Below are 20,084 nucleotides of genomic sequence, written 5' to 3'. Positions count from 1 at the left end.
AAGACGTCCACAGAGACAAAAACCAGCAGGAGGACATACTCATGTGCACGAGTCCCTGTAAAGGTACCCTCAGGTCCACCCCCCCCCTCTTCTGACTGGCCCCCTGCTGGACATCAGCCTGACTTAGGCTGCGTCCACTTATTTTAAAGTCAGCGGTGGGTGGAAGACAAACTCTTTGTTGGACTGCAGCACAGCTGGAAGCTGAACAATGGACTCACACACACACACACACACACACATACACACACACAGTCCTATTTTCCGTTCTCAGGCCAGTGCACCTGATTGTGTGCTCGTTAGTGATGTCATCCTCATCCATAACTTAAAAATAAAACACGATGAGGTCAGAGGTCAGGGATCCATGCCTACAGGAGGAGAAAGGGCGGACGTCTGTGTGAAAGCCAGCAGAGGTTCAGAGTGCATGCTGGGAATGGTTGGAGGAAGGTCATTGTCCGCTACAGCAGGGGTCCCCAACCACCGGGGCCCGGGCCTGGTAACGGTCTGTGGGCAGGGCCTAATCGGGCCGCGGGATGCTTTAAAAAATGATGCCTGCAAAACAAAGCATCAACAGGCATAAACGGGAAGTACAGTAAACCCCCACACATCTGGCATTCAGCATAAGGGGATTTTTGGTAAAAAAAAAAAAAGTTTTCCCGCAGAAAAGACACCTCGTTCACCATAAGTCGCTTCCGTTCTGTTGATCGGAAATGTTGATCCGAAATCTGAGAACATGAATGTTAGCAGGAGGCTATTTGCCGTCTTTCCCAGAACTTAATAAACGACAACTCAACATGGATGCCACTGGCATCACTTCTTTTCCTAATCCGAAAATATGAATCCAATAATGCTAAATGAAATAATATTTCATCACCCAGATGCTGCTGACATGGCATTTTTAGTGAACAGCAATAATGACCTCACCTCATCTCACACGAAGCACGTAGGTATCCTGCAAATGTGTGAATAGTGCTTCCTCTCAACACAATGCAACAGGAAGTTGGGGACACAATATGACCGAACACAAAGAAACTCCGAAATGACAACACGGCATCCTGCTCCCATCACTCGGTGGGTGCGGAAGACAATTTCATCTTTACACACGCCCTCAGCCCTTCCCAGCACAGCAGGGGTCAGAGGGCACGGATGTCCTTCCCATCATGCATCTCCCAGCTGATGATGGTGTCCTCCAGGGGCTGGTGCCTCGCCCCAGGGCATGCTGGGAAAGTCAGGGTGTTCTCATGGAGTCTAAATTTAACTGCAACATCAGGAACGTTTCATGTTCCGACACGCTGCGTGCGAGAACAAGCTTGTCATGGTTTAGACGCGCACGCACACGCACCCACCCGCACGCCCCTCTCTGGAATCAACATGGACTCATGAACCCTCAGAGCGGTTCCATTAAACATTCTCTTTATTTGATAAACGTAAAAGAAAATTCTCAGAATTCAACATGAAGTTCATAAGCGAACAATAAGACACGACCACCAGGAGTCGCCATTGTGACACAGTTTACTTCTTTATGTGTTCTCAGAGTTGTCCCCTTGAGAGTTGTCCCCTTGAGAGTTGTCCCCTTGAGAGTTGTCCCCTTGAGAGTTGTCCCCTTGAGAGATGTCCCCTTGAGAGATGTCCCCTTGAGAGATGTCCCCTTGAGAGATGCCCCCTTGAGAGATGCCCCCTTGAGAGATGCCCCCTTGAGAGATGCCCCCTTGAGGGTTGCCCCCTTGAGGGTTGCCCCCTTGAGGGTTGCCCCCTTGAGGGTTGCCCCCTTGAGGGTTGCCCCCTTGAGGGTTGCCCCCTTGAGAGTTGTGCTTCTGGTCCAGGCTTTGGTTGGGCTCGTGCAGCACCAGCAGGAAGTGCAGTGATTTAGGAGGTGGAGGAGAAGGAACAGGCTGCATGAGCTTGCCCGTCAAGATTTGGATCATCACATCAGTGTCCTTCTGCTCCTTCTGGAGGTGACACACCGAGGCGAAGGACCTGAGGAGTTACCACAGCGACACGCGATGAGGACTAGAAAGGCTGAAGCAAGAAGCCAGATGGAGTGGAGCGCTCTCCTGCTCTACAGACCTTTTCAAGATGCATGCGTCGGAGCTCAGGGTGGACGACACCTCGCTGAGCCAGCAGGCCATAGTCAAAGCCAGCTGGCCCAGACCCAGACCATCCAGACCACCGTTGCACACCAGATGATTCCAGCGGCCCTGCAGAAGCAGACCACGTTCGGGCTTGTATGTTCTACAAGAGTTTCAAGCATTCTGCATTCTGGGTACCTGCAGGAAGTTGTGGAGAACGGGCTTCACACACACATCCAGCGGCTGCAGGCGGGAGCAGCACCCGGCGGGAATAAAGATGGCATCTGTGGAGGTGGCGCTCAGGCCGCTCTTGAAGCCGTCTGTCACGTGACCTCGATAGACATCCACCATCAGCAGGGACTTGGACTTGTTGGACTGTGGGCGGAGGCGCCACACCTGGATAGAGAGAGAGAGAGAGAGAGAAAGGCAGCGCGTGATATCACGAGTCTAAGCAGTGGCGTCGTTCAAAAGACTCTGCACCTTTTCGGTCCACAAATGGAGGCGCTCTGCATCTGTGAAGCCGCCACGCCGCGCCTCCAGCAGCACGTTGTCCGGGAATCCTTCGGGAATGTCTATCGGCTCTCCTCGAAAGAAGAGCATGGGCGTGAGGGACGTCCCGTCGGACAGAGCGGACAGAACCACGTCAAACAGCGGCGTCTCGCCGGGCAAGCCCAGCAGCTTAAAGGCTGCCGGGTTTTGGCGGGAGAACTGGTCCACGTTCACGAAGATCGAGAGCTCATCCATGAAGCCGACGCTGCGAGGAAGAAGAGCTGCACTCTGGATCTGATGGTCACATGACAACAGGTCACATGACAAGCAGCTACGTTACACTATCACGTCTGTCGCCGTCTTTACTAACTTGTGAGCACAGAGACAGGATGAAGGTCCGGCTGTTCTCCATGACCTCCAACAGGACCTTCCTGGGCAGGTGGCCATGTTTGTTGCTCGGCTGCGGTTGGTGGAACAGGAAGTCGACGACCCGCCGGTAACTCTCAGCGGCGCGGTCGTCGCCCCGCACCACGCTTTCGCCGGTTTGCAGCAGCACGTCCTTGCTGATATGCAGCTGCTGCTCGCGCCGAGTCAGCACCCACCTGGCCACCCGCCACTCCCACTCCTCGTAAGCCTGGAGGCGCTCTTGCGATGGCAGCAACTTCACCGACAGAGGCATCTGCGAAGAAACCAAGAGTCAATCTTGGCTTGACAGTGGCGTGAGGGGCGTGGCCGTGCAAACTTACTGCCGCATTTCTTTTCTCATTCACCTCTTCAGGCTGTGAGAGGGGCCTCAGGACCTTGATCGTCATGGCGGCAGGAGAGGACAGGGTGAAGGGGGAGGTGAGAGCTTTGATTGACAGCTGGTGGCTGGGCTGATGGGATGGCAGCAGGTGGATGGGGACGAAAGCTCCTCCAACATCCTTTGGTGATGCTACACTGCAAAAAATCAAAACATGTAGAACATAACTATAAACAAGTTATAATACAATCAAACCAAGTCGAGGGATCATTTAAAATGCCGGTGATGATAAGACAGGAATCAGGAAGTAGACAGAAAATACCTGTGAGAGCTCCACGTTGGTGATTTGTTATCAGCCTTTGAGATCCTCTCTGTAACATCACAACATGACCACATGACCCAAAGCCACAACTGTAACAACTACAGAAGGATATTTGTGTGTGTGTGTGTGTGTGTTGGGGTAGTAGTGTGTCTTACTAGAGTGTCCTGACGTGACACACAGGTGCCCTGGCTGATTAATCAGGTGAGCGGCCATCAGGTCTCCTATGTAGGTGCAATACGAACATGACATGCAACTCAACTCCTCCTGCAGCCTGACGCACAAACATACACACACATATATGGGCAGAGGATGAGCACGGTGTCTCCTTTAACTTCAAGATGGAAGCTGATTGGCTGACTCACCTCTTGTGCAGCTGGAAGATGCTGGGGTAGCGAGGCTTCTTCTTGGAGAGGGTGTGCTCGCTGTCGGGACAATGAAAAACATGCAGATGACTGACGATTACATGCCGTGTGCGTGTGAGAGTGTGTGTGTGTGTGTGTCTGTCTGTCTGTCTGTGTGTGTGAGAGAGAGAGAGAGAGAGAGAGAACACGCTTACTCGATCATGTGGTTGGCGTAGGCACAGGAGCAGCACGTGGTGAACGTACACAATGAGCAGTGGACCACAGACGGGAAGTGAGCAGTGAACTTCTCGATGTACTTCAGACACTCCACACACCGGCAGGTAGGACGAACGACATCGTCCTCCTCACTAAGATATGGGGAAGCAAAAAAAAAAAAGTTATTAGTTACAGGAACTAAATCATCACGCATGAAGACAGACCACAGATTAAGGATGCCCCGATTGATTGGCCACTGATAAAAATGAACAGTTCATCGGTCCTGGCCGCATTGGAGCATCCCTATTAGAGACTACTAACTAACTAACTCCAACCGCTGATTGGCTTGTCCACTGAAGATTTTTTTATTTGGTGTTTGCGTGTGTGTACCTGTTGAGGTCGGAGAGCAGGTGTCCCAAACTCTCCCTTGGTTTCCTCTTTAGAGTTTCCCGTGGAGGCAGGGCGTCCTCAACATCGACCACCTGGAGCAGAGAAGAGTTAGAAAAGCGTGAGAAAAGTGAGAAGTTAATTTAAGAGCTGAAAAACAAGCAGTCTTCCCACTGACCTTACATGGGACAAGCGTTCGAGTGCGACCCTTCTCATTCTCTGCGACTACGGAGTACGTCCTGATCGTCACCTACACACACACGTGCATACCCACACTTAAAACCTGTTGTGCTGGTCTTCATGTGGTTACAGGAGTACCTTGGTTCCCGGCTTGAGTTCTGTGAGTTGTGTAGGAGTGATGTGTGTGCTGTGATGCAGCTGTTTGTGCTGCAGACGCTCTTTAATGTACAGGAAGTGAAGACGACACTTATCGCAGCCAAACGCAAATTTTTCCTGCAAAAATACACACACACACACACACACACACACACACACACACAGAAGGTTGAAATATGGTGGTATGACAACATTATTTATGAAGTCAAGCATGCTGTAAACAGATAAACCATTTCATACATTCATTCATCATTAGGTCACTTCAGGGTACAAACCGTGCAGCTGAGGTGTGTGTGTGTGTGTGTGTGTGTGTGTACCTGATGTCTAGCAATGTGCTGCTGGTAGCAGGAGCTGCTCTGTAGGACTCTCAGACAGTAAGGACACATCAGGTTTTTGGTGTCAGCGTGAACCTCCTCAAAGTGATTCCACACGTCTGAGTAGAAGGACGACCTGAAGTCACACACCTGCCCGTGCACACGAACACACACACACACACACACACACAAGTCAACAACAACGACAGCCACAATAATCGATGAGTCAACTAACCACACGATAAGTGAAAACTAAGTCTATGATTTTGCCGGCCATGTGCATTGGTGTCGTGTCTGCCCTCCATCGAGGTTGAGAGCCAAGAAGAGGCGAATAAAGCTGATTGTGTTTCTGAAATACTATTGAGAAATTAATGTTTAACGTCTCTAAATAATGTTGACAATATCATTGATGCCCAATAATTTTATAAAACAATTAGCATTCGGCAAAAGTTGTTATCGTGACAGGCCTATCATGACCTGTCTGTGGTGTGTGTGTGTGTGTGTGTGGTGTGTGTGTGCATCACACCTGGCAGACGTATGGCATCTCTCCTGCTTCATGAGTGGTCTTCATGTGTATCAGTAAGGATGGCTCACTGCCAAAATTCAGCTCACAAATCTTACATTTGGCTGTAAAACAAACACAGGATTATGTGATTGCACACTGCCATTGTGTGTGTGTGTGAGAGTAAGAGAGGGAGACAGACTAACCACTGGACTCGTATTGAGCATGAACAGTCTCCATGTGGCACTGCAGTGCAAACGAAGAGCTGAAGCGACGGAAGCAGTCAGGACAAGAGGAAACAGAATCCACGCCTTGGTCCTGTTCGGCCATCTTGGAAGCGTGCATCTTCATGTGTGACATCAGTCTGAGGCAGTGGCGAGCGGGGTGGGGCAGAAAAAGTCAAATTAAAGAAAGTTGAAAGGTAAAGACCTCACTGGTGATGACATGTGGGTGTTTGTCTGACTTGATGTTGTTGAGGAGCGTCTGAAGGCAGTAGATGCAGCGGTACGTTCCCAAATGCCTGACCACATGCAGATGGTCTGCGTCGCGGCTCTGTCCAGCATCACATCCATAGTAGAACTCGTCCAACATTATGACCAGTTTTCCAGGATGGGCTGGTTCTTCCTGGATGAGCTGCGGGGTGCCGGGAGGGGTGGGGCTGGCCAACTGCTCTGGGAGCGCATCATCAGAGAGGAGGGGTGTCTTCAGGGTGACGTCAGTCTGAGGGACAAAGACGTCATGTGACCTATACCTTAAAACAAGTTTATTCATGGAGATGTTCATGGAGGACAGCCTGACAGAAGACACGGCGGCCGTATGCGTCCTGGACACTTTGCAGGTGTTCTTCTCTTTGTGCCTCTTGTGTCTCTTCTTCTTCTGCTGCTGCTGCTTCTTCATCTTCTGCAGACTCTCAGCGATGGTTGGACTGCACAGCTGTGGGGTGGTGGACAAGAAGGTCATGTGATGTCTTTCTTTTGTCTGCATACTGGTCTCAGCTCGGACTTACACATATGAACCCTCGCAACGCTGGGATCAGTTTGAACTGAGAAGAGCACACGAGACATTTGAAAGGACGGATGGGACCTGAAAGCACACACGTCAAAAACAACAAAAGTTGCATGATGTCGTTTTCCTATTAGTAGCTTCATGGACCACCAGCTGTTAAAAGGTAGCAAAGCATGGTGTGTAATTTCACAGTAATAAAGTGTAATAAAATGCTTTTATTAAACACGGATACAAACCTTTGGATATGCCTGTTTTGGCCAGTGCAGATCGGCGTGGGAAGTGGGGGGGAGTGTCACTGGGCTCATGCTTCTGGGAAATAACGTTCAGCTTGTGCTCATTAAAAACTTTCTGAGCAGCTTCACCCGAAACTACACCTGGATCACAAACACACAAACGGGAGCCCGATCGTAAAGTTGTTGATGTACTGATGCTCACGAACGTGGACGACAGCTGTACCTGTGATGATTGGGGTGGGCTCAGTAGGAGGAGGTGACGATGTGACGCCGGCAGCGGGTGTCACTTGAACTGTGACAAAGCCGCTGGATGTGCCGCCAGGGTGAAAGTGCAGCTTCAGCTCTGTTCTGCCCCCTATAGGATCAAGGTGGACTTATTCACACACAGCATATACTGTACAAGATGTAGCGTTTCACAGCGTTTCAAGTGGTGACCAGCAACCAATGGCCGAGTGCACTCACCTGCAGGGGGAACATGGCGACCATTGACCATGAAACTGAGAAGGGAGCCGGATGGCTAAACACACAAAAAAACAGAATAAGAGGACAGGGTGATGAAAGCAGAGTTAGGGCACTTAGAACCGCAAAGTTACCTTCACTGTGTTGTTGAGTGTTTGGGGGCTGTTGACGGACAGCAGTGGGATGGGGATGACTCTCACTGCCGGGGCGTCCTCTTTCATATCTACATCCTCGTCTGCTGGAACAAAAACTGGCTAATAACGACATGCTGCTGACATGTTTAGAGTGCCTGCCGTGTGAAGCCACACTGATGGGGCAAAAAATGTTCACCTTCTTCAGGGAACTCCTTTTCTTGCTCCGCCTCGTCATATTCCATCAGTGAGTCGGAATCTGCATCCATGGATTCCATCATCTGCCCATCAAAGATATTGTATTCAACTGTGTGTCAACACAAAATAAATACTGATCAGTATCAGAGCTGAATGTACTAAAATAATAAAAATGTAATAACTAATATGTTGGACATTACTATCACACTGAAAACATCCAATCTAATATATTATTATGTACCAGCAGTAAACTAGTCTATGACCTATACGATCTTAGTACACAACCATTTGCAAATTGACACACACTGTGTTGTTATTGTTGTTAAAACATAAGTTATTATTCTACATTCAGTCTACATTATAACGGCGATGATTGCTCGTTTGTGTTGTTTTTTTGTTAAAACAAATAAGCACATGCCAATTAAAGAAGAGTGCTTCAGCTCAAGCTAATAAAATACAACACATTAAAGTTAGCAAGCTAAGCTAGTTGGCTAAAATGTTACAAAGTTAACTTCATCGCGGACAACAATGTGTTTGAATGTATTAAAGATGTTCATGTGCGTTCTATAGAATTTTTGGCGAAGGTGAACGGCAGTAAACAAGCTATGTGTGTCAATGTGTGTCTACCCACCCACCCTCCTCCCTCTCAGCCGGCTAACCTTAACAGGCTAACCAAGCTAGCCCTGCAGCTAAATGAACCACTGTAACAACTCTGTAAAATAGTCGTTTGAAAAAGTGAGTCATACTTTCCCTTACCTTTTCTGTAGCTTTAAAGTTTCGAATAAAGTCTTAATTGAGTGAAATTCTAATCGCAAAGTGGCGTCTTTTCCACAAACAAAGCAAGAAACTGATCTTTGACTGGCAGCTAGCGGCTAGCAGTTTAGCAGTCGGCACGCTGTCTGACGCTGTGTGATATGGCTGCTGTGTCTGTGTTCTTCCGCTCCCCCTCGTGTTGCGTCGTAGTTGGGCGGAGGGATATTAGCTTGTCGAGCTATGCTAACAGCTAGCTACAAATTCAAATTGTTAATACGATTGAAACACAAATCAGTGTGGCATATACATGTGTACGCGGGGTGCAAAACACCACGAAAGAGTACTGGCGCCTACTGTATAGAATGTAAGAGTCTAGACTTCTTCTATGACCAAATATTGAATAAATATTCATACAACGTGCTAACTGCTATTAGCATGTGGACGTAAACATACCCGTGTTAACTACATTTCACGAGTGACTCGGGACTAAAATGTGTCTGAAGAGATTTTAATGTGATTCCATTTAATGTAACAGTCATTACACATAAAAATGCAAGGAGAAGACTTAAAAGCTACATGAAATCTTTGCTATTGGTTAATTTGTTTTTTTTCTGGAAATTTTGGTACGATCCATACCAAGTGAATATGATGGCACTATCGATACTGATACCGATACTTTTGGCTTGATATTTTCGAGATCCTTGAATGAGGCTGTCTTTAACTTGTCGGCCATGAACGTAAGCAGGATAAAACACATGATTTTAAGAAAAAACATCTAATGAAAAAAAAGTATAAGAACAAATTAACAAACCTGTTCATGGACAACTGATAAAACAATGTAAGAATCAACAAACGGTTGTTTTCCCTTTTTATTAAATGCAATTATGTGACCAAATAAGTAGTGCATAAATAACTATACTGAACTCATAGTATTAGTAGCGCTCGTTTTAATCTTTTTGCCCCGAAAGCCCTCATGTGATTGCTCCTATGTCCAATAACTTTTATTCTTATTCACCACCCAGCTGTTGTAGTTGTGCTAGCTGTGGTAACGTTTCTGTACATCGCCTATAAAGCCTACCGGGTCGTAACATGTAAAACATACGAATACACATCTATACCAAAATATGTGTTAAACAAAACACTTAACAAATAAAGCACTTATGAATGCTGCAGGAGATACTTTGAGCGATCCACTTTAGCTTCGAGATAGCGGGCAGCAATCACGTGACCACGCACCGACGCATAACTGACGTCATCACCAATACGGAAGTAGTCGGACGGTGTCGTCCTAGCAGCTTCCAGAGGCAGGCTAAATAACTGCTTTTCTTCTCCTTCCGAGGCTCACACAGAGCCCCGCTTTTGCTTTCAGCGGTTGTTGTTGAGCCAGGGTGTCCGCCATGAACGTGACTCTGGCGGTGAAGCAGTACGTCTCCAAGATGATCGAGAGCAGCGGAGCAGGGATGAAGGTGCTGCTCATGGACAAGGAGACGGTGGGGCACAGTTGCACTTAAACTAAATCATCTTTTATCTAGCAACATAACAGCTGTTTACATGCCATATGTATTCAGGCGGCGATATAATGTCTCCTACAGTCACCAATAGACCTCATGTTGTTACATGTGTGTATGTGTGTAGACCAGCATAGTGAGCATGGTGTACACACAATCTGAGATCCTGCAGAAGGAGGTCTACCTCTTTGAGCGCATCGACTCTCAAAATAGAGAAAGCATGAAACACTTGAAGGCCATCTGCTTCCTCAGACCGACAAAGGTACACTTTACCGTTGTAGAAGCAACAATAATAGTAATAAAAATGACATTAAAGCAAAGAGTAAGAATATGAAGCATGTTTTTGTTGCAGGAGAATGTGGAACATCTCATCCAGGAACTGAGGAGACCAAAGTACAGCGTATACTTCATCTGTAAGAACACACTCAGCTGCACTCCATAACTGTTTACGTTCCTCACACTTGTGCGTGTGTGTGTGTCAGACTTCAGTAATGTGATCAGTAAAAGTGAAATCAAAGCTCTTGCTGAGGCTGATGAACAGGAAGTGGTCGCTGAAGTGCAGGTGAGTCAAATTTCCTGTTTGCTCTGGGTCCACCGACATGGCACTGACCTGTGTGTACGTCCACAGGAGTTTTATGGAGACTTCATCGCTGTCAATCCACACCTATTCTCCCTCAACCTGCAAGGCGTGGCCAGGGTGAGAGCACCGCCCCCTAGTGCTCCCATAGATGCTATGTCTCATGTGCTCTGCGTGTGTGTGTGTGTGTGTGTGTCAGGGGCGGATCTGGGAGCCGTCCATGTTGCATCGCTGCACACAGGGCCTGACTTCCGTCCTGCTGGCCCTCAAGAAATGTCCCATGATCCGCTACCAGCTGTCCTCCGACATGTCCAAACGTCTGGCCGAGAGCGTCAAGGTTTCCAACAGCAGCATTTCCTCGCCCCCAGCTGCCTCACGCTGACCTTTGACATCCCCTTTCTTCTTCTGTGCAGCAAATCATCACCAAGGAGTATGAGCTGTTCGACTTCAGGAAGACAGAAGTCCCGCCCCTGCTGCTCATCCTGGACAGAAGTGACGACGCCATCACACCGCTGCTCAACCAGGTGAGTCACCACAACACGCCATGACCTCAGCTTAACGTGGCTCAGCTGAGTTGTGTGTGTGCGTGTGTGTGTGGCCCGCCAGTGGACCTATCAGGCCATGGTGCACGAGCTGCTGGGGCTCAACAACAACCGCATTGACCTGTCCAGAGTTCCTGGGATCAGCAAAGACCTCCGAGAGGTGGTCCTGTCTGCCGAGAACGACGAGTTCTATGCTAACGTGAGTCTGATTTAAATCACCTCGACTTAAGCTCCAGTGTCCCTCGGCATATTGTCAAAAATAAAATTTGTTGAGATACAGTATATTTGGATGTGAAAAAGGACAAGAATGTTTTGTTTTCTAGAACTTGTACTTGAACTTTGGCGAGATTGGCAGCAACATCAAGAACCTGATGGAGGACTTCCAGAAGAAGAAACCTAAGGGCCAGCAGAAGCTGGAGTCCATCTCTGACATGAAGGTAACACAGAGTCCAATGCCGGGTGTTTCAAGTAATGCACTTCTGCCCTTAAACTTCACTAAGTAGACTCTGTCCACAGTGTATTTACAGTAGCTTTTGAGGGTGCTAATTTTCACAGTGTAGTGGTGCCGTGGCGCCTTTACCGGAAATGAAAATGGCAATATTTAATCGTTTCAGAGTTGTCAGTATACATGTTGCACTCAAAACAGCCAAAATGATGAGTGCACAGTGAGAGACACTTCCCACCCTCAGTAGTTGCCATCTTAGCTACGAAACCAAAGGACTAACTACGATCGTCTTTTCCAGTAAGCGGCAATGACCGTAGTGGATTTGGGGCAGGGCTACACTGCAAAATTGGTGCCCTCAGGAACTAAGTACAGTTTTATACAGTATACTTTTGAATACTTTTTGTAATGACAGAAGTATTCTGTTTGAGCCACAGCCCAATTCTTTGTGCGCTGACCCCTCCCCTTCCAGGCTTTTGTGGACAACTACCCGCAGTTTAAGAAGATGTCTGGCACTGTGTCCAAACATGTGACGGTGGTGGGCGAGCTGTCCCGCCTGGTGTCGGAGCGTCACCTGATGGAGGTGTCGGAAGTAGAGCAGGAGCTGGCCTGTCAGAACGACCACTCCAGCGCTCAGCAGGTGACCGCCGTCACACCTCCACTCACATGTGCATCTAGAAAGGAAAACTAAGTATATTTTTTTGAAAATGTATTTCCAGAGTGTGCGTCGCCTGCTTCAGAACCCTCGTGTGTCCGAGCTGGACGCCGTGCGTCTGGTCATGCTCTATGCTCTAAGGTACGAGCGCCACAGCAACAGCATTCTTCCCGCTCTCATGGACGAACTGAGCCGAAGGGGCGTGTCCGAGCGCCACCGGAAGGTGATGATGTGTGAAACTGACTTGTGTGAGAGGAAAAGGTCCCAGAACATTTGCAAGACTGTTACCACTACCCTGGTATGATGTCACATACGCTTGTGGGTATGTGTTAGATGGTGTCGTGTGTGGTGGAGTATGGCGGGAAGAGGGTGCGAGGAAGTGACCTCATCACGCCAACGGATGCTGTGGCCATCACCAAGCAGTTCTTCAAAGGCCTCAAGGTTAGACACACTGGGTGGGTGTGTGCTGCGCATCATGTGACACCTGTGTGTGTGTGTTTTTGCAGGGTGTGGAGAACGTGTACACACAACATCAGCCTCTTCTTCACGAAACTTTGGATCAGCTGGTCAAAGGCCGTCTGAAGGACAGTCAGTTTCCTTATCTTGGAGCCAGCAGCCTCAGAGACAGGTGATTGTCCTCAATAGGTGTCACATGACTCTGCATGACATGACTGTGCGTATGTGTGCACGTAGGCCCCAGGACATCATCGTGTTCGTGATTGGAGGCGCCACGTATGAAGAAGCTCTGACTGTTTACAACATGAATCGCAGCACACCAGGTGTACGGATGGTGCTAGGAGGAAGTAGCGTGCTCAACACCAAGAGGTACACATACACATATACACATACATATACACACGCATAGGGCAAAGGCATGTCTGCTGGTGCTCTTTACCCTTCCCTCTCCTCCCCCTAGCTTCCTGGAGGAAGTGATGTCAGCAATGAGTGGCAGCAGCGACAGAGCACAAGGCATCAGCCGTCAAGGCAACCGACGCTGAGCCCCACCTAACACAAAAACGACATTCCTTGTTGTTGTTGTTGTGACAGTGTAACTAATCTTGTATTTATCATTCAATGTGACTAAACGACATAACATTTCACGTTGTTTCACTTTTTTAGTGCAATGGAAATACCATTTTGTTTTTTTCTAGTGTCATCAATACACAGTCTTAAAGTAGCGGAATCAGTTATATTTAAGTATTATAAGTGTTGTGATTATATAAGTATTAAGTATTATAACATAACTACAGAAAGTAAATGTCTTGATGTTTAGAACACAAACAAAGCAAGTTTACGCTGTTTTCTACTTGTTCAAAACAAAGCAATATTAGCTACCGATGTCCATTTAGCATTTGAATCCGATAATGCTACAAGCTAGGACGTAACTTCCGGTCTATATTGGGGCCGTACAACAAGAGCTAATCAAACACCGCCTTATTACTGTTTGGCTTGATTGGGGCGTGGCGTCTTAGTACTTCTTGCAGCCATTGGCTGCCAAAAAAACCCGAAAGGTAACGAGTAGTAAAGATGCTCACTGGCGATAAATCGGGCTTATCAATGTTGCAGTAGCCTACAGTAAAAGTAAATTCGGCCCGACCACAAAGTAAAGTACAAATATATAAAAATGATCAGTAACCAAGTATTCATGCTTGCTTTGTTACCGTACAACCCTGTCAACAATAACGAGTGCCTTTGTTATGGAATGTACACACGTACATTTGCCGCTAGATGGCGACGTCGCGCGCACTCCTAATGTAGGTTAAAGTGCGCGTTTGTCGAGCGCGCGCACGCCGAGGGGGGAAGCATCTGCCGCACACGCGCGCGCAGGGAGGACAACAGACGATTGAGGAAGAAGAAGAAGAAGCCGAGCTGCATCCCGCGAGCATGAAGAAGAGCAAGCACGGAGGACAGGTAGGAACACCTTCGTCCCACATCAGCATCATCTTCATTATGAACGCCAATCACCTCACAAAGATGACGATCACTGTCAGTCAGCTGGGTCAAAATATTGGAAACATCTGTATCTGTAGATTAGTGTACCTAATGAAGTGGCTAGTGACTGATGTCATGTTGGGTATGTACACTCACTGCTAATTTTATCATGATGCCATATAATATAAATATGTTATAATTATGATAATAAAGTAGTGAAATGATCATATCACATTAACTGCATGGACGTCACGTTTATAAGCAGATCAGAGTGAAAGGCGGCTTGTTGCAGATGCACTGCAATTATTATTAAAATAGTGTTGTAATAATCATGAAAAGAACACATATGTGCTGAAAGAACATGGTAAGCTAACGGCTAAAGGAGCTGTGACATCATGAAAGTAGGTCCTTCTTCACGTGAGGGTGTTCCCTCCAGTCGGGGCGCAGAATTTAACCCACCATGCTAACGCATGCCAGCATGTGAATCCGTGTGTCGTCCCTCAGGGGCCACAGGACTCAGGACATCCGGCCCCCCAGCAGCCGGAGAAGGTGGGCTGGATCAGGAAGTTCTGCGGCCGCGGGATCTTCAGGGAGCTGTGGAGGACTCGCTATGTGGTCCTGAGAGGAGACCACCTGTTCATCTCAGACAAGGAGGTGAGGGCTGCCCCCTCTTGCCAGGACACGACACACACTCATGTACACACTCATGCACACGTACATGCACACGTACATGCACACACAGAGGCTGCTGGATGAGCAGTCAACACGTGCGACTGAATCAAAGATCATGTGACACAACTTAGCCTGCAGCTCATACACACAAACGCACACCAAGACACTGATGAACATGAAATCACACACACACATGCACACACACTCATAATCACATAAGCACACCCAATACACAATCACGTTGAGATACACAAACCCACACACACACTAACACCCTGATATACAAAGACACACACACTGATACACAAACGCATACTAACATACTCGTATACAATCACACACTGATACACAAACACTGATTCCCAAAAGCACTCACTGACACACAAACACAATGATGCACAAACTACACTGATACACAAACACATTCATTCATTAATTTTCTACCGCTGGAGCCTATCCCAGCTGTCTTAAGGCAAGAGGCGGTGTACACCCCGGACTGGTCGCCAGCCAATCACAGCAAACAGATTCATAATCTCACAGACTCACACAGATACACAAATACGCATGATACAAAAACACACACACACTTACACAAGCGTTACACAAGCGTACACACTGATGCGTTGATACACAAACACACACACACACGCATCAAAAACACACAGATACACAAAAACACAGTTTGTTAGTGTGAGCAAACATGCACACACACAAACATTTTCGTTAACATTTGTATCAAATATTGTCACACATTATTGACACATTGTCATGGTCTTATGTAAGATACACACACACACACACACATACTGTCAAGTATTGTCGCACATTATTGACACGTTTGTGTTGTCATCTTCTTATGTAACACACACACACACACACACGAGGTCATTGACCTCCACTACAGCAACACGCCGTTGTGGAGGTGTTACTATAGTAACCATGGTAACACCCAGAACAGCATCAGTGGTTTTGAAAAACTGCAAACCAGCAAGCACTCCTTTGGAGTTCGCTAACCTGTGTGTGTGTGTGTGTGTCTCAGGTGAGGGACGAGCGCAAGGCGCAGGAAGTCTTCGACCTGGCTGACTACGAGCGCTCGGAGGAGCTGAGGAAGGCGAAGAGTCGTAGCAAGAAGAACCACAGTCGCTTCACTTTGCTTCGCTGCAGGCAGCCCGGAAACACGGTCAGTGCCCTCATGTCCTCATGATGGAGGACACATTATGGAGGACACTTTTGAGGTGTTTCCTTCCCGCTGATCCCAAAGCTTCCAAAGTGGAATCTTTCAGTGTTTCTAGGAGTCCGTCCTCCAAGAGATTTACGGGACGAACCCCGCCTGACGCTCGCTGTGTCCTCATTGGTGGATTTTGATCCAGAGTGGTGGGTGGGCTTTAACATGCTTCCACACTCTGATTGGCTGAGCCGCTGCCTTTGGGTTTTTTCCCAGTAAAAAGCTTTAATCCACAGAATCCCATTAGCGTGTCAGAGCGGGAGCAGGATAATCCCTGCTGAGCGTCAGAACGTCTTCCTCTGCTTGTTGTGTGATGTCATTATCATCATCATCATCACAGCAATCTTCCTGTCCTCCTGCCCAGCTCTGACGTCACATGTCCTCCTGCAGGTTCCCAACCTGGTCTTCCTGGCCGTCAGTCCAGAGGAGAAAGAGTCATGGGTCCACGCGCTCAATGTGGCCATCGTCAGGGCCAAGAACCGCGTCCTAGACCAGGTGCGCTACACACGTAGATGATGCCCACATAGAGGACTTGTGAAGATGACCTTCTCTGTGCAGGTGACCATGGAGGAGGACGTGTTGGTCCATCCCACCAGAGACAGAGCCAAGATCCCGCAAGGACGTCGCCTTCCCACCAGAGGACACCTCATGACTGTGGTACTGCGACCCTTCTGGTGGTCTCAAGCAGTCCTAGATTTTGGCGTAAGGCACTCAATGTCGTTCTGTTGGACCACCAGGCGTCCACATCCTGTCACGGCTTGGTGACGCTCGACCTGGTGGCCGAGGAGGAGGGGTTCTCCTCGGAATGTGACTCATGGGACAACGGCTTCCGTGTGGGTTCCAGCAGCCAGGTGGCGGCGTGTCAGGTGGTCGGAGGACGTCAGCGCTCAGGCACTGATGTGTCCAAGTTACGGGTCAGAACCAAGGAGCCCAAAGTGAAGACTGGGAGTCTGCCCAGGGGAAGTGAGCGCTCCTGGGGAAAATATTCCCACCTGGAAGGCTCCAAGGTGCACAAGAGCCAGCAGCTGCAGGTGAAGACTTAGACCCCTTTGTGAGGTGGTCGAGCCCAACAGACTCCAACCACTTCTCTCGACCTGAGTCTGGTGTTTTCTTTCAGGTCCTCCAGAATCAGTCTAGAACCCCTCAGCCCGATAAGAGGTCCAACGTTCAGGGGCGGAGTCGCTGCGCCTCCATGGATGAAGTCCTCTCCTCCAGGTACTGATTTGTCCACATCCCCGCTGACCACCTTCCTCTTGTCATTTCATCCTTTGCTTTGCAGACCGGCGATGATCCGCTCGGAGTTGCGCTCGGCTCTTCGCCGCTGTCCTACCGAAGAGGAGGGCGGGGCTTCTGTGCAGCCGGTGGGTCAGCTGCAGAGCCTCATAGCTCAGAGGATGCAGCGAGCTCAGGAGCTGCTGGAGGAGATGAGACTGCAGGTCGGTCTCAGACCCGGTCTGGACTGTTTTTTGTCAGGGTCTTGAGGGTCTCACCTTGCGTCATGTGTCCGTCAGGAGCTGCAAAAGGCCAAAGCAGAGCGCGAGCGAGGAGGTAGCTGGTCTTTGGTGAAGAGCGTGGAGTCTCCTCGTCTTCATCACCTCAGGGGTGCCGACTCGCCTCATTCCAGGTCTGACTTTGTCACATGACTTGAGTCGTATTTGGGCGGGGACAGGCATTGGATGTTGTTGTGTTTCTCTCAGCAGGTCGTCGGGGTCGCCGCGGAGCAGGAGCAGTGACTCGCCCCGGCTGAGAGGGAGGGAATGTCGGCGGTCCAAAGCCCGTAAGAAAGGATCGTCTCGCTCCAGAGGCTCTCGCTCTCCAGCCAAAGCCAACGAGTCGCCTCGCCTGAAGAATTCCCCCAAACTTAAAGAACGCTCCAACATGGAGGAGGCGCCCAAGCTTCTGGAATCGCCGCCATGCATCCCACGCCTGGACGGTGTGGCAGCTGATTGGCCGGCGGAGTCGTCCTCGCTCCACAGCGGAGATGACTCATCCTGCACCAGTCAGCCCAACTCGGAGAGCGCATCGGAATCACGGGACACGAGCCGGCGCCTGTCCCTGCCCCCCTCCCAGATGAAGGAGGACGAGCTGGAGAGGAGGCGTGCGGAGGCGGAGCGCCTCCTGGTGGAGGCCATGTCTTCCTGGCAGGAGGCGCAGGAGGTCCTCCAGGAGGTGAAGGAGCTGCAGAGCCAGACGCTGCGGCGCCAGCGCAGGAGGACCTACCAGAAGATGACCTCCACGCCCACGTCGCCCGATCTCACCGGTTCACCCGCAGGAGAGGACGCCACGGCGACGGCGGTGACGTCGCCCGAGGACGAGTCTCCGTGATCCCGACTTGACCTCCTGATGAACATGCCACTGTTTGAGCACTGTGACGCTCAGCGCAGCTTTGAAGGCTGCAGAAGCACAACTGCACTGGACAGACGTGTCTTTCTAGCGATTTCTAAACGTCTTTTCCATTTTTCTACTTGACTTGACAGGGAAGACAGGAAGTGATGTCCTCCAGTCGTGCACATGTAGGACCATCAGGGAGATAATAAGCAATAACAACAATATGTCTTCTTCGTTGTCGCTCATTGGCTGTGTCTCAAATGGTACACTTCCATCAGTACACTTGAATAAGTGTACAGTTTACTCAATTCCTGAGGGCTTGAATTTTGACGGCGTAGTGCTGTCCCAAATCCATTAGTGGTCGTGCACTTACTGGAAATGACAATCACAACATTTACTCTCTTCCTCATTTTTTCTCCTAATAGTCAATTGCAACCACCCAAGTTAGTCCCGCCCCCTTCCGCTATCAAGGGTGGTACGTTTCCAGCTCTGTACTTTCACAGTTTTGACCGTTTTGAGTGCTGACAGTGCACTTAGTATGCACGTAAAATACTAAGGCTGTGTTCCAAATTGTGCACTTCCACACTTACTCTTTAATAAGTATACTGTGTAGACAGTGTAGTGCTGTCCCAAATCCATTATTGTACTGTCTTTGCACACTTTCTGGAAATGACAATCACCATTTTTACCCTTTTCCTCATCTTCTGTCCTTTTTAGTAGTGAATTGCAACCACTCAAGTTTGTCCCTCCCCCTTCTGTTATCGACGGCAGTAGGTTTCCAGCACTCTACACTCACCATTTTGACCCTTTTGAGTGCACTCAATAGTAACACGCTTATGCACTCCCAGGACTAAGGCTGTCTTCCGAATTGTGCACTTCAACACTTAAGGTGATTGCAGTAGTTACCATCCACTTCTTCTCTCCTTTTTCATTGTGAATTGAAACCACTGGAGTTACGTCGCCGTCTGGGGCACTGCACACTCACCGACCGTTCTAGTGTACTAACAGTGCACTGCATTTTGCCGTACTTCTCTGTGTGAACGCACTTATGCACTTCAAGTACAGCAGGGCGCCAATTGAGACACATCCATTGCTTTTTTTTTTTTTTGCTACTTCCTGTCACCCCTTTATTGATCGGTGATGTCATCAAAGACGTGCCCCAAATTCCAAAACTGGATTCTCTTGCAGAGCAACACAACAATGCAACCATTGCAGATGACACATCTTTAGCAAATAATGAATAAAAATAATATAAATGATTTTACATTTAACATTATTAACTAACACTGGTCTTCTTCTCTTTCCTGTGCATCTTTTCACCAACAACCAAAGTACACAACTCGTCTGATACCATTACGTCGCAAGATGTTGGCACATGATTTCTGATGTCACCACTATTTTCTTGCTCCTGTTGTGTGCGCGTGTGTGTGCGCGTGTGTGAGACACGCAAAACCATCTTTGATCATTTTCTCCTCTTGTTCGTGTTTGAAGTGAACAACATGGCTGCACGTGTTTTGGTCCTGTTTGGACCACATGCACAATAAATAAATTGTCAAAGCGAACGATTCATTGAGTCATCAAATGATTCATTGCTGTAAAACACACACACATACACACACACACACACACACACACGTGTGCAGGTCAGTGAGCAGAGTAGCAGATGTAGGCCAGACGAGCAACATCGCTCCATTACACCTCAAACACTC

At 48.6% G+C, this 20,084-nt stretch overlaps 3 protein-coding genes across 12 annotated transcripts; 2 read left to right on the top strand and 1 right to left on the bottom strand.

The window, feature by feature from the left end:
- Nucleotides 1–1,378: 1,378 nt before the first annotated feature.
- pogza (pogo transposable element derived with ZNF domain a) lies at nt 1,379–9,347 on the bottom strand. 9 transcript variants are annotated; one of them, XM_058047540.1, is made up of 25 exons: nt 9,306–9,343; nt 7,743–7,824; nt 7,547–7,647; nt 7,416–7,470; nt 7,177–7,308; nt 6,957–7,094; nt 6,722–6,798; nt 6,514–6,648; nt 6,179–6,435; nt 5,922–6,079; nt 5,740–5,840; nt 5,217–5,363; nt 4,882–5,016; nt 4,742–4,813; nt 4,567–4,658; nt 4,176–4,328; nt 3,982–4,041; nt 3,775–3,890; nt 3,620–3,668; nt 3,302–3,494; nt 2,926–3,234; nt 2,547–2,849; nt 2,265–2,462; nt 2,065–2,195; nt 1,379–1,974 (listed from the first exon to the last, which is right to left on the bottom strand). In XM_058047540.1, the coding sequence occupies exons 2-25, from the start codon at nt 7,822–7,824 to the stop codon at nt 1,518–1,520; spliced, it is 3,651 nt and encodes a 1,216-aa protein (XP_057903523.1). In that variant the 5' UTR covers nt 9,306–9,343; the 3' UTR covers nt 1,379–1,517. The 9 variants fall into 9 exon arrangements, with proteins under 9 accessions (XP_057903523.1, XP_057903522.1, XP_057903521.1 ...); XM_058047539.1 differs by having other exon boundaries at nt 3,326–3,494; nt 6,179–6,648; nt 9,306–9,347; XM_058047538.1 differs by having other exon boundaries at nt 6,179–6,648; nt 9,306–9,346.
- A 380-nt stretch (nt 9,348–9,727) lies between these two features.
- On the top strand, nt 9,728–13,503 carry vps45 (vacuolar protein sorting 45 homolog). The gene is made up of 15 exons (XM_058047547.1): nt 9,728–9,984; nt 10,130–10,264; nt 10,355–10,415; nt 10,485–10,564; nt 10,631–10,699; nt 10,779–10,916; nt 10,993–11,103; nt 11,186–11,320; nt 11,445–11,558; nt 12,036–12,203; nt 12,283–12,441; nt 12,552–12,659; nt 12,725–12,846; nt 12,912–13,043; nt 13,135–13,503. The coding sequence occupies exons 1-15, from the start codon at nt 9,892–9,894 to the stop codon at nt 13,214–13,216; spliced, it is 1,707 nt and encodes a 568-aa protein (XP_057903530.1). The 5' UTR covers nt 9,728–9,891; the 3' UTR covers nt 13,217–13,503.
- A 520-nt stretch (nt 13,504–14,023) lies between these two features.
- Nucleotides 14,024–19,937, top strand: plekho1a (pleckstrin homology domain containing, family O member 1a). 2 transcript variants are annotated; one of them, XM_058047904.1, is made up of 10 exons: nt 14,024–14,129; nt 14,655–14,804; nt 15,862–16,002; nt 16,438–16,542; nt 16,606–16,704; nt 16,785–17,078; nt 17,165–17,262; nt 17,327–17,483; nt 17,559–17,671; nt 17,748–19,937. In XM_058047904.1, the coding sequence occupies exons 1-10, from the start codon at nt 14,103–14,105 to the stop codon at nt 18,370–18,372; spliced, it is 1,809 nt and encodes a 602-aa protein (XP_057903887.1). In that variant the 5' UTR covers nt 14,024–14,102; the 3' UTR covers nt 18,373–19,937. The 2 variants fall into 2 exon arrangements, with proteins under 2 accessions (XP_057903887.1, XP_057903886.1); XM_058047903.1 differs by having other exon boundaries at nt 17,745–19,937.
- Nucleotides 19,938–20,084: the final 147 nt, after the last annotated feature.

The sequence above is a fragment of the Doryrhamphus excisus genome, chromosome 14 (genome assembly GCF_030265055.1).
Source record: "Doryrhamphus excisus isolate RoL2022-K1 chromosome 14, RoL_Dexc_1.0, whole genome shotgun sequence".
Taxonomy (NCBI): domain Eukaryota; kingdom Metazoa; phylum Chordata; class Actinopteri; order Syngnathiformes; family Syngnathidae; genus Doryrhamphus; species Doryrhamphus excisus.
The sequence above is the reverse complement of the archived record's forward strand: the minus strand, read 5'-3'. Positions and strand labels throughout refer to the sequence as shown.

Coding starts and splice junctions, on each gene's coding strand:
- pogza (XM_058047542.1), bottom strand. CDS start 7,824: ATGATGGAATCCATGGATGCAGATTCCGACTCACTGATGGAATATGAC. Junction 7,309..7,415: donor TCGCCATGTTCCCCCTGCAG/GTGAGTGCACTC, acceptor TTGATCCTATAG/GGGGCAGAACAGAGCTGAAG. Junction 6,080..6,178: donor ACGCTCCTCAACAACATCAA/GTCAGACAAACA, acceptor CCACTGCCTCAG/ACTGATGTCACACATGAAGA.
- vps45 (XM_058047547.1), top strand. CDS start 9,892: ATGAACGTGACTCTGGCGGTGAAGCAGTACGTCTCCAAGATGATCGAG. Junction 9,985..10,129: donor TGCTCATGGACAAGGAGACG/GTGGGGCACAGT, acceptor GTATGTGTGTAG/ACCAGCATAGTGAGCATGGT. Junction 12,847..12,911: donor GCCAGCAGCCTCAGAGACAG/GTGATTGTCCTC, acceptor GTGTGCACGTAG/GCCCCAGGACATCATCGTGT.
- plekho1a (XM_058047903.1), top strand. CDS start 14,103: ATGAAGAAGAGCAAGCACGGAGGACAG. Junction 16,543..16,605: donor AGAACCGCGTCCTAGACCAG/GTGCGCTACACA, acceptor TTCTCTGTGCAG/GTGACCATGGAGGAGGACGT. Junction 16,705..16,784: donor GAGGACACCTCATGACTGTG/GTACTGCGACCC, acceptor TTGGACCACCAG/GCGTCCACATCCTGTCACGG.